Source organism: Somniosus microcephalus, chromosome 5 (assembly GCF_052327205.1).
Source record: "Somniosus microcephalus isolate GS21.2 chromosome 5, FLI_Smic_1.0, whole genome shotgun sequence".
Lineage (NCBI taxonomy): Eukaryota > Metazoa > Chordata > Chondrichthyes > Squaliformes > Somniosidae > Somniosus > Somniosus microcephalus.
The window spans coordinates 163,629,784-163,643,108 of record NC_140991.1 but is presented as its reverse complement, the minus strand read 5'-3'; the positions used below and the strand labels follow the sequence as shown (position 1 = coordinate 163,643,108).

Genomic DNA, 13,325 nt, shown 5'->3' with positions numbered 1-13,325 from the left:
CGCTCTTCCTACCTTCCATCCTCGCTCTTCCCCCTTCCATCCTCGCTCTTCCTCCCTTCCATCCTCGCTCTTCCCCCCTTCCATCCTCGCTCTTCCCCCCTCCAACCTCGCTCTTTCCCCCTTCCATTCTCGCTCTTCCCCCCTTCCATCCTCGCTCTTCCCCCCTTCCATCCTCGCTCTTCCGCCCTTCCATCCTCGCTCTTCCCCCCTTCCATCCTCGCTCTTCCCCCTTCCATCCTCGCTCTTCCCCCCTTCCATCCTCGCTCTTCCCCCTTCCATCCTCGCTCTTCCCCCTTCCATCCTCGCTCTTCCCCCTTCCATCCTCGCTCTTCCCCCTTCCATCCTCGCTCTTCCCCCCTTCCATCCTCGCTCTTCCCCCCTTCCATCCTCGCTCTTCCCCCTTCCATCCTCGCTCTTCCCCCCCACCTTCCATCCTCACTCTTCCCCCCCTTCCATCCTCACTCTTCCCCCCCTTCCATCCTCGCTCTTCCCCCCTTCCATCCTCACTCTTTCCCCCTTCCATCCTCGCTCTTCCCCCTTCCATCCTCGCTCTTCCCCCTTCCATCCTCGCTCTTCCCCCCTTCCATCCTCGCTCTTCCCCCTTCCATCCTCGCTCTTCCCCCTTCCATCCTCGCTCTTCCCCCTTCCATCCTCGCTCTTCCCCCTTCCATCCTCGCTCTTCCCCCTTCCAACCTCGCTCTTCCCCCTTCCATCCTCGCTCTTCCCCTTCCATCCTCGCTCTTCACCCCCTTCCATCCTCGCTCTTCCCACCTTCCATCCTCGCTCTTCCCCCCCTTCCATCCTCGCTCTTCCCCCTACCTGCCATCCTCGCTCTTCCCACCTCCATCCTCGCTCTTCCCACCTTCCATCCTCGCTCTTCCCACCTTCCATCCTCGCTCTTCCCCCACCTTCCATCCTCGCTCTCCCCCTCCATCCTCGCTCTTCCCCCTTCCATCCTCGCTCTTCCCCCCCTTCCATCCTCGCTCTTCCCACCTCCATCCTCGCTCTTCCCACCTTCCATCCTCGCTCTTCCCACCTTCCATCCTCGCTCTTCCCCCCTTCCATCCTCGCTCTTCCCCCTTCCATCCTCGCTCTTCCCCCTTCCATCCTCGCTCTTCCCCCTTCCAACCTCGCTCTTCCCCCTTCCATCCTCGCTCTTCCCCCCTTCCATCCTCGCTCTTCCCCCCTTCCATCCTCGCTCTTCACCCCCTTCCATCCTCGCTCTTCCCACCTTCCATCCTCGCTCTTCCCCCCTTCCATCCTCGCTCTTCCCCCTTCCATCCTCGCTCTTCCCCCTACCTGCCATCCTCGCTCTTCCCACCTCCATCCTCGCTCTTCCCACCTTCCATCCTCGCTCTTCCCACCTTCCATCCTCGCTCTTCCCCCACCTTCCATCCTCGCTCTCCCCCTCCATCCTCGCTCTTCCCCCCCTTCCATCCTCGCTCTTCCCCCCCTTCCATCCTCGCTCTTCCCACCTCCATCCTCGCTCTTCCCACCTTCCATCCTCGCTCTTCCCCCCCTTCCATCCTCGCTCTTCCCACCTTCCATCCTCGCTCTTCCCCCCTTCCATCCTCGCTCTTCCCCCCCTTCCATCCTCGCTCTTCCCCCCCCTTCCATCCTCGCTCTTCCCCCCTTCCATCCTCGCTCTTCCCACCTCCATCCTCGCTCTTCCCACCTTCCATCCTCGCTCTTCCCCCTACATTCCATCCTCGCTCTCCCCCTCCATCCTCGCTCTTCCCCCCCTTCCATCCTCGCTCTTCCCCCCACCTTCCATCCTCACTCTTCCCCCCACCTTCCATCCTCGCTCTTCCCACCTTCCATCCTCGCTCTTCCCCCCACCTTCCATCCTCACTCTTCCCACCTTCCATCCTCACTCTTCCCCCTTCCATCCTCAGTCTTCCCCCCACCTTCCATCCTCGCTCTTCCCCCCTTCCATCCTCGCTCTTCCCCCACCTTCCATCCTCGCTCTTCTCCCTTCCATCCTCACTCTTCCCCCCCACCTTCCATACTCACTCTTCCCCAACCTTCCATCCTCGCTCTTCCCCCTTCCATCCTTGCTCTTCCCCCTTCCATCCTTGCTCTTCCCCCTTCCATCCTCGCTCTTCCCCCTTCCATCCTCGCTCTTCCCCCCTCCATCCTCGCTCTTCCCCCCTCCATCCTCGCTCTTCCCCCTTCCATCCTCGCTCTCCCCCCACTTCCATCCTCACTCTTCCCCCCCTCCATCCTCGTTCTTTCCCCCTTCCATCCTCACTCTTCCCCCCACCTTCCATCCTCACTATTCCCCCCCACACCTTCCATCCTCGCTCTTCCCCCCTTCCATCCTCACTCTTCCCCCCACCTTCCATCCTCACTCTTCCCCCTTCCATCCTCACTCTTCCCCCCACCTTCCATCCTCACTCTTCCCCCTTCCATCCTCACTCTTCCCCCCACCTTCCATCCTCGCTCTTCCCCCTTCCATCCTCGCTCTTCCCCCCAACCTTCCATCCTCACTCTTCCCCCCTTCCATCCTCGCTCTTCCCCCCCACCTTCCATCCTCTCTCTTCCCCCCACCTTCCATCCTCGCTCTTCCCCCCAACCTTCCATCCTCGCTCTTCCCCCCCACACCTTCCATCCTGCTTTCCCCCCAACATCTTCCATCCACACTCTTCCCCCCACCAGCTTCCATCCATGATCCCTCCCTCAATCCTCTCTACTCCCTTACTGTGGCCTTCCAGTGCAGATCTTCCCACCAACCAGCCTCTCAAAATGGCTGACTACTGGCCAGGCACGGAGAAAAAAAATTAAATGAGGTCCTGCCATTAAATTTGACAGGTCCTCTCCGTTACCCGTATTTCCAGGTTTCCCGGCCGCTGCGACCACCCCCCCTCCCGCCGCCCCGCTTTTTCTCCGCCTCCCCATAAATATCAGGGCCAATAACTTAGGGTAGGAGACTGTGATGAGACTTGATTTTATTACAGTGAATACATCAGGTGAGTGCTAATAGTGTGTGCACTGGAGGAGGAACAGTTCCAGTCACAGTATACCTCGAGATGTTTGTGTACAATAACACAGGATTATCTGTGCCAACATCCCAAACTGTGTGTAATATAAAACATTCGGGTGAGCTCTGAATTTACAATCTTAATCCTGAACCATGTTATAAAAATTCCAAGTTTTTACAGAGTTCTTAAAGCTTTAGCAACAAAATGAAATTTTCTGAAAGAGTAAATAAAAATTGAATTTAACTCTGACCTCAATTCAATCCAGTTACTCTCCAGTTATATGGACAAACCTCTCGCCATATGTACTGTATAATGAAATCCAAAACATGCTACCAATATAGCATCAGTTTTTGGTGTTGTATAAAATCAGTGATAATCTCCAGGATTAGTGATTTCATCTTTTCCTGCTCAGTGGCTTCATGTGTTGTCAAGTTAATGGAGCTGATTTTTCTCTGGCGTATTTCCCGTGTGCAGCTATCTCCAGGGTGCTGCGCGTGCCTTGTGTGTGCCTTTGCCTATTCTAATGATGTCACGCAGTGCTACTCCAGTGGCTGCAGCATGACTGGCGGATGGCTGCTGACTTTCGGTGGGGGATACTGCAGATGACCCCTGTGAGTAGAGGACCTTTCTTGCAGTGTTAACCCCCTGCACGAAACTGGAGTGTTGTGTGAGAGACCCTAGGTGCCCCTTCCGTGTTGAGTCATTTGTGTTAGTGCTGAAGCACTTTTACCATTTTGTTACATCCTGAAGGCAGTTCTACTTTAAGAGCTGAGGACTGCCATTTGGGAATTCTTTTTAATAATTTTTTTCAGAAGGCAGTTGCGCTACAAGGGCTATAAAATGTCTATTTTCAAATGATTTTTATTTTTTCATTTTAGAAGGTAGATTCCCTTTAAGGGTCTGACGCTGCTTTCTAAAATTACAGCCTTGCTTTAAGTCAACTCTGCTATTGCTCCAGGGGCAGTATGGCCATGCTACATTGGGTCTCCTGCTGAGAGTACCGCCGGAAAACCAGTCTTGCACGCCAGGTTTTGCACTGCTCTAATTTAAATTAGCACCTGTGCTATTATTTAGGGCGGTCGTTAACTTTGGCACCAGCAGGTTTCCGGCCTATTCCAAGTTCTAGGCCATTGTTGCTACATTAGGGCTGTACCGAGTCCAGGAATATGTAGGGAGACCAGAGGAGTTACAGTTTTCACCTCTACTGATGTGTCCCATTCGGAACCTCACTGTACATGTGCTAAGTAAGTGCAGCATTGCTGTAGTAGAATGGCTATCCACCTGAAGCTCAATTCTAGGGAAGGCACAGTGCTGCCTGTAGCAGTTAAGGTGGCAGCCACCTCCATTTTTTTTTAGCCTTGGGATCTTCAGAGAGCCAATGAAGACGTAAGCTGGCATGGAGCTGCTGGTCTTTGTAAACTTTTAGGTAAGTGATTGTGTGACTGATTAGGATGGAGTGTTTAGGAAGGATAAACATTCCACAAGCCCTGAGCTGGGGGCATGTCTTCTGCTTCCTCATCCAAATCCCACGCCTGGATTTGGAGGACCTGCTCCTTTAGAAAGATCAAAGGATGCATGCCGGATCTCTTATAGTGATCATCCTCTCCCACTTGCTTTGTGCTGTCAGCTCGAAAAAAGCAGAAACTTATTCATTAGCTGACTTTGGTGGCATGGTATCTCTCAGCACCCATGTGTTAGGGACTTACCGAAATCATTGTGAAGATAGAAACTTGTTGCTTGCCAGTTCTGTCATGGTAGGAGTTGGCAACTGGTTGCCTTGTGAAGCCTTCGACTGAAAGGGGGGTGCTGGAAAATGCACAGTGCAGGGTAATGGGCATCCATGTGAAGGTGAAGGCAAAATAAAAGATTCATTGGTAGAAAGGAACAGTTCATGATGGTGCTAATTGGTACAGTGCACAAATATGAGATAATGTTGTAGTGACATACTTTGCCCTCTCTTGGTGAGGTCATTGAACTTCATAGAAGATTGGAAAGCATGCCCTCTGCATAGCACTTTGAATTGATCGAGTTTGTCACCTCCTGTCAAGCATGCTTCCCCACTGTCTTGCTCGCATGACAAGTTAAAAAAAAAATTCATTCATGGGATGTGGGCGTCGCTGGCAAGGCCAGCATTTATTGCCTATCCCTAGTTGCCCTTGAAAAGGTGGTGGTGAGCTGCCTTCTTGAGCCGTTGCAGTCCTTGAGGTGAAGGTACTCCCACAGTGCTGTTAGATAGGGAGTTCCAGGATTTTGACCCAGCAACGATGAAGGAACGGCAATATATTTCCAAGTCCGGATTGTGTGTGACTTGGAGGTGGTGGTGTTCCCATGCGCCTGCTGCCTTTGTCCTTCTAGGAGGTAGAGGTCGCGGGTTTGGGAGATGCTGTTAAAGAAGCCTTGGCGAGTTACTGCAGTGCATCTTATAGATGGTACACACTGCAGATACGGTGTGACAGTGGTGGAGGGAGTGAATGTTTAATGTGGTGGATGGGGTGCCAATCAAGCGGGCTGCTTTGTCCTGGATGGTGTCGAGCTTCTTGAGTGTTGTTGGAGCTGCACTCATCCAGGCAAGTGGAGAGCATTCCATCACACTCCTTACCTGTGCCTTGTAGATGGTGGAAAGGCTTTGGGGAATCAGGAGGTGAGTCACTCTCCACAAAATACCTAGCCTCTGACCTGCTCTTGTAGCCACGGTATTTATGTGGCTTGTCCAGTTAAGTTTCTGGTCAATGGTGAACCCCAGGATGTTGATGGTGGGGGATTTGGCGATGGTAATCCTGTTGATTGTCATGGGGAGGTGGCTAGACTCTCTTGTTAGAGATGGTCATTTTCTGGCACTTGTGTGGCACGAATGTTACTTGACACTTATCAGCCCAAGCCTGAATGTTGTCCAGGTTTTGCTGCATGCGGGCATAGACTGCTTCATTATCTGAGGAGTTGTGAATAGAACTGAACACTGTGCAAACATCAGCGAACATCCCCATTTCTGACCTTATGATGGCGGGAAGGTCATTGATGAGGCAGCTGAAGATGGTTGGGCCGAGGACACTGCCCTGAGGAACTCCTACAGCGATGTCCTGGGACTGAGATGATTGGCCTCCAACAACCATCTACCTTTGTGCTAGGTATCACTCCAGCCAGTGGAGAGTTTTCCCCCTGATTCCCATTGACTTAAATTTTACTAGGGCTCCTTGATGCCACATTCGGTCAAATGCTACCTTGATGTCAAGGGCAGTCACTTTCACCTCACTTCTGGAATTCAACTCTTTTGTCCATGTTTGGACCAAGGCTGTAATGAGGTCTGGAGTCGAGTGGTTGGCAGAACCCAAACTGAGCATCAATGAGCAGGTTATTGGTGAGTAAGTGCCGCTTAATAGCATTGTCGATGACATCTTCCATCACTTTGCTGATGATCGAGAGTAGGCTGATGGGGTGGTAATTGGCCGGATTGGATTTGTCCTGCTTTTTGTGGGCAATTTTCTACTTTGTCAGGTAGATGCCAGTGTTGTAGCTGTACTGGAACAGCTTGGCTAGAGGCGCGTCTAGTTCTGTAGCACAAGTCTTCAGCAGTACAGCCGGGATGTTGTCGGGGCCCATACCTTTTGCTGTATCCAATGTGCTCAGCTATTTCTTGCTATCACGTGGAGTGAATTGAATTGGCTGAAGACTGGCTTCGGTGATTATGGGGACCTCGGGAGGCGGCCAAGATGGATTATCCACGCAGCACTTCTGGCTGAAGATGGTTGCAAACTGTGGCAAATGGGTTTCAATGTAGGCAAATGTAAGGTCATCCACTTTGGATCTAAATAGGATAGAACCGAGTGCTTTCTGAATGTTGAAAAGCTAAAACAATGGGGGTCCAAACAGACTTGGGGGTCCAGGTACATAGATCATTAAAATGTCATGAACAGCTACAGAAAATAATCAAAAAGGCTAGTGGAATGCTGGCCTTTATATCTAGAGGACTAGAATACTAGGGGATAGAAGTTATGCTACAAAGCCCTGGATAGACCACACCTGGAGTACTGTGAGCAGTTCTGGGCACCACACCTTAGGAAGGATATATTGGCCTTGGAGGGAGTGCAGCATAGGTTTACCAGAATGATACCTGGACTCCAAGGGTTAAATTACGAGGAGCGATTACACAAACTAAAGTTCTATTTCCTGGATTGATAGATTTTTGTTAACCAAAGGTACTAAGGGTAATGGGGCAAAGGCAGGTATATGGAGTTAAGTCGCAGATCAGCCATGATCTCATTGAATGGCAGAACAGGCTCGAGGGGCTAAATGGCCTGCTCCAGTTCCTATGTTGAAACGATTCAGCCTTGTCTTTTGCACTTATGTGCTGGGCTCCACCATCATTGAGAATGGATTGGTCATGGAACCTCCTATTCCCATTAGTAGTTTAATTGTCCACTACCATTTACGACTGGATGAGCAGAACTCGAGAGCTTTGATCTGATCCGTTAGTTGCGGGATCGCTTAGCTCTCACTATAGCATGCTGCTTCCGCTATTTAGCATGCATGTAGTCCTGTGTTGTAGTTTCACCAGTTTAGCACCTCATTTTTAGGTATGCCTGGTGCTGCTCCTGACATGCTCTTCTACACTCCTCATTGAACCAGGGTTGGTCCTCTGGCTTGATGGTAAAGGTAGAGTGAGGGATATGCCGGACCATGAGGTTACAGATTGTGGTGGAATACAATTCTGCTGCTGCTGATGGCCCACAGCACCTCATGGATGCCCAGTTTTGAGCTGCCAGATCCGTTCTGAATCTATCCCATTTAGCAAGGTGGTAGTGCCACACAATACGATGGAGGGTGTCCTCAGTGTGAAGATGGGACTTTGTCTCCACAATGACTGTGTGATGGTTACTGCTATCAATACTGTCATGGACAGATGCATCTGCGACAGGTAGATTGGTGAGGACGAGGTCAAGTAGGTTTTTCCCTCATGTTGGTTCTCTCACCACCTGCCGCAGGCCCAGACTGGCAGTTATATCCTTCAGGACTCAGCCAGCTCAGTCTGTAGTGATGCTACTGAGCCACTCTTGATGATGGACATTGAAGTCCCCCACCCAGAGTACATTCTGTGCCCTTGCTACTCTCAGTGCTTCTTCCAAGTGGTGTTCAACATGGAGGAGTACTGATTCATCAGCTGAGGGAGGGCGATAGGTGGTAATCAGCTTCTTGATGCACATAAATGTTGGCACAGGGCTGGCAACTGGCCTCCCATCCCAATTCCCACCCATCTGCCATTCATACCTCTGCTCTCTCTTACCTCCGGGAGATGAGCCCAGGATAACGGTGGTGATGTCCCTGATGTGCAGAAGTAGAAGTAGAGGGAGAGGGCCTAATAAAGGCCTACCCGCCCCCCCAAGCATGTCCCACTCACTTAGCTGTGTAGACAGAAGGCGGCACCTCCTGCCTTCTTCAGGGTTTTTCTGTCCTGTTAAGGTCCCTCACCACCTCTTGTGGTGCTGCAGTGTCACCCTGCTTAGTTTCCAACTCAGCTGTGGTGGGCTATCCATTAGTCTACAACAGACCCAGATATGAGGCGAGGAAACTCCCAGTGGTGGAAAATAATTACCACATGTCATGTTTCAAATTACTCATACTGTATCCTAAAATATTATATTCTGAAAGAAAGCTATCTGATTTGCATTTGAATTAATCATCATTATCTGTTTCCACAAGCAAGGGGATAGTTATGGGAAGAGAGACATTTTTATTTGTTCATTTCCATGAGCAATGCCATAGGAGGTCAGCTCAGAGAAATTATAAATTTGGTATCAATTAGTCAGCATGTGATGAGTAGAGCAGTCATATGCCCTAAACTATTATTTAAAGAAGCTAGTTGTCAACTGGAATTTTTTAAAATACAGGTGCGTTAAGCAAACCATTAAATTATGTTATCTTTTCCAGGTTGGATTTTCTCTATGTTTGGCATTCTGGGGTTTGCGAAGTGCAATTGAACTCTAACAGCTAGCAATGGACATCAGTCACAGTGTGAGGATGAACCAGCTCCACAGCAACACTAACATGGTCAGCTTCAACAGGCACTGTAGCTCACAAGGTGCTTGGGCAATGAGATTATTAAACATGACATGGCTGTATACAAATTAACAAACAAAAATCATTTTACAATGTAATATTTTAGAGAAAAAAACAAGAAATTTGCTTTTTGACTGCAAGTAACTAGTAGAAAATACAATAATTTGACATTTTATCATCAGAAATCAGTAAGAGTAATAATTTGTAGTATTTTGCAGTAGAGGATGAAAAGATTTTATGTTGCGCTATATATTGATTATAAGTGTTCTTGGTACTTAATTCCAACTGTACCAACACTTGCAAAATTTGAGCACAGCGATCATACAAACTCAGACCTTTGTTTTGCGTAACATAAGCCGATGACTGAGAACTGGTGTAGTGCCAACACTGGATTCCCTGCATTTGTTCTTTGCCCTCTACACAGTGCTTGTTAACAGGTTTGCGTTAAAATATGCTTTGTGCGGCACATTGAGGCACTAACATTATTTAGCAGTGGCACACTTGTAATAAAATTATGCTCATAATTTCTATTCTTGTTTAAAAAACAATCGTATGAAGATTTTTGTTATGTACTCCATGCAAGCTTTTCTAAAACAATTTTGCATAAAATTAACAGGCTAAAGGTAACCTGAACTTTGATTTGTATATTGCTACTTCAAAAAAATAACCTTTCAAATCTAATCTAATACTGGTCACAACAACATTTGATGAATCTCTGCAGCAATGTGATTACATTTGTATTTCAGACCCAGAGACCTATGTTGGTTTTGACTGTTTATCTGCAAACCATTTTTGTGTCCTGTCTCACAAGATCCTGTGCCCCCTGTCTTTTCTGGAAATAAATAAATCAATAAAACTGCTGATGAAATGAATAGCTGGTAATGTTTCCAGATTACAGTGGAATGTTGGTTCTTGAATGGTTTTTGGTCATCAATAAATGGGTCCTCCATGGTTACACTGATAACACACAATTGGAAGGCAATCATATTTACATATTTTACTCCTGCAGTCCTACTTACACCTTCTTCTGTAAAAGCTGAGGGAAAATACTTATTAATCATCTCTACACCCTCAAGTACAAAGTGGCCTTTTGCCTGTCAGTGATGACAACCCTTCTTTAACTATCCTTTTACTTCTTGCGTGCTGAGAAAAGGCCTTGCTATTTTCTTTTATGGTAACTGCCAACATGTTTTCATACTCCCTCAGCATTCCCAGTCTCCTTTATTGATTCCCTTTCATACTTTTTATATTTCTCGTAGTTTGCTTCTGTATTATCCCTCCTGTATTTATCATATATGCTTTTTAAACTTCACTTTTGCTCTAACCTCTCTATATGTATCTACGGGACCCTAGCTTTTGGTGCACCCCTTTACTCCTAGTCAGAAAATATTTAACCTAAGCCTAGTCACAATATATTTAACATTATCCATCTCATATTTAAATATCCCCCACTACTGTTTGATGTGCCTTTCTTTCTCACCAGTTAATCTGGGTGAGGTTCTCTTTCATCCCACTGATATGAGCTAATTTCTAGTCCAACACTTCTTTCTTCAACTCCTCTTTTTCTTTATCTACTTTCAATGTGAATTTAGTTAAGTTTTGGTCACTATTGGCAAAGTGTTCTCCCATATTCAGGTCACTTACTTGTCCTACTTATTAACCCAGAACCAGATTGAACCTCCCTACAGCAGCCATGCGCAAATCCCTCGAGTATGGCAGATGTTAAACCCACTATCTAGTGGTGTAAGATTTTACCCTGAACTTCGACTGGAGCAAATCCATACCACTGATACTCAAAATTGTATTGTCAGCTTCCATCTTTCCTTGTTCGACATGCAACATATTGATTAAGGAAACAGTCCTGGGTGCATTCTAAGAACCCATTCCCATTTTGCTCACTATTTTTTGTCTTATCCCAGTCTACCTTAGGATTGCTAAAATCTCCCTTTATTAGAAATCTGTTATTTCTGCAAACCTCTCTAAGTTGGCTATCTAATTACTATTTCCTTATTTGTCTCATCTCTTTTCAAGTTTTTAACGAGAACACGATTCGAATTTGGGGTCTCCAAGTCAAGGCTATGAGTTGTCGGTTGGGATTTGGATCAGGATCTCCCAATGGAAAGCTACTAAGCCATCCCCTGTGTCAAATAAGATTAGGATTGGAACTGGAATTTTTTAATTGGGGGCCAAAGCTGTTGTGTTGTACTAATTCTGGAGCAGCCCATGTGTCAGTTGAGACTGGAGGTGGAACTGGGGTCTGCTGCTGCAGCTCCAGTGCTGTAGCCTTGTAGCGACTAGCTGTCCCTGTATTAAGGGATCTCCCATTGAGAGGGGGACAGTGCTGTAGCAGAATAGCTCCTGTGCTGCCCATCTTAAAAATGTTACAGTTTGTTGTCTTTGTATTTTCACACTTTTCCCTTAAATAGTGGAAGGAGTCGTGGGCTGATTAACAGTCTAACAGGCCTCGATGTGAATGCTCCTTCCATGACCGTGACAATCTTTATACCGTCCAATGCGGCAGGAGGGTTTTATGGGCTCCTACAGCCCGTACAGTGCAGGGGCGCGGGGTGGGGTGGTGAGTCACCCATACCCATCGGACGTAAGTATCCTGCTGGATGTCAACCCAGAATTCAGAGCCAGAGCTGCAGTCGAGACTTTCTGGAGTGGGTTTTGAACCCTGTACCTTCTAACACAGATGGATAGGAATGCTACCACTAAGCCAAAGACTCACTCCTAACGTTACAGGTTTTAGCAGCTATTTTTATTCCCAGACATTGAAAATATATTTTGACATAATGATCTTGATTTCTGGATTAAAAACAGCTCTTTCAAAGTTGACAATATGATTTTGAGTATAAGTGGCACAAATTTGCTCCACTCAAAGTTCAGCGTGAATACTCACATCACTGGACACTCAGTTTGAAGTCTGCCATACTCAAGGGATTTCTGCATGGTTCCTACAAGCAGGTTAATATGCATCACCTGTCACTTTATAGTCAAAGAAAAACACTGCATATGTCAGACAGGTAATCTGACACTGCCTGGTAACATATGACCTCATCTGGGGCAGAGAGGAACAGAGATGCTCTGACTGTGGGGCGGGGGGAGTTTTAGAACCCCACGATGGGTGTGAGAGAATTGTCAAATTCGGGAAACCCACCGCTGACCTGCCACGAACACGCCTGTTTCCGTTTTAACCGCGGCGGGTTTCGGGGCCGCCGACCATCCCGCTCTGGAGAGGCAGGTCCGTCATTATAATATTTCAATGAGGCTTTGTTCCTCATATTTTGGCAGCGATTTTAATTTAACGCCTCCTGCACAGGTTTCCCAGGGCTCGGGAAACACAGGAGCTAAAGGGAGGCAGGAAGAGCTGGATCCAACCGGAGTGCTTCCCCGGCCCCTCAAGCATATCTTCTGCTGCAATTGGCTGACCTTTTCCCCACCGCCACCCCCAACAAAAACCCCACGACTGATACCTGGGATGGCAGGAATGACGTATGAGGAGAGATTGGGTCGATTGGGCTTATATTCACTGGAGTTTAGAAGAATGAGAGGGGATCTCATTGAAACTTATAAAATTCTAACAGGACTAGACAGACTAGATGCAGGAAGGATGTTCCCGATGGTCGGGGAGTCCAGAACCAGAGGTCACAGTCTAAGGATAAGGGGTAAGCCATTTAGGACTGAGATGAGGAGGAATTTCTTCACCCAGAGAGTGGTGAACCTGTGGAATTCTCTACCACAGAAGGCAATTGAGGCCAATTCATTAAATATATTCAAGAAGGAGTTAGATATATTTCTTGAGGCTAAAGGGATCAAGGGATATGGGGAGAAGGCAGGGACAGGGTACTGAATTTGGATGATCAGCCATGATCTCATTAAATGGCGGAGCGGGCTCGAGGGGCCGAATGGCCTACTCCTGCTCCTATCTTCTATGTTTCTTCCTCCTCCCTCCTGATTGCTGGTTTGACGCCCCCCAACAACCCTGCAATCTTTGCCGGGGTCTGTCCCCGATATTCCCCGGCTGCGGCCTTCTGTCAATCTGGCTGACTGCTGGGCGGGAAACGGAGTTAAAAAATGATAGAGGTCCTCCCATTAAATTTGTCAGGCCCTCCGCATCCCCAGGCATTTTCGGGTTTTCCCTGCAAACACAGTCCTCCGCTCCCTCCCCTCACCCTGTAAATAGCGGGGCCTCTATATGCAGTTGTTTGAATAATCCTGACCACAACTGTACACTGTCTCTTAATGTAGATGAACTTTTCTAAATAAAAAAGTCACTGTTCTTGCAGAATT

The 13,325-nt window shown here is 48.0% G+C and overlaps 1 protein-coding gene across 2 annotated transcripts in view; it reads left to right on the top strand.

The window, feature by feature from the left end:
- Positions 1-9,904, top strand: part of agmo (alkylglycerol monooxygenase) — a 530,082-nt gene extending 520,178 nt beyond the window's left edge. For both annotated transcript variants that reach the window (XR_015078446.1, XM_085988392.1), the window contains one exon: positions 8,904-9,904. Coding sequence is in view for 1 of the 2 variants with exons in the window: in XM_085988392.1 (XP_085844518.1) it covers positions 8,904-8,960 (57 nt within the window). In the remaining variant the exon portion in view is untranslated. The remainder of the gene's footprint in view (positions 1-8,903) is intronic.
- The last annotated feature ends 3,421 nt before the right edge of the window (positions 9,905-13,325 follow it).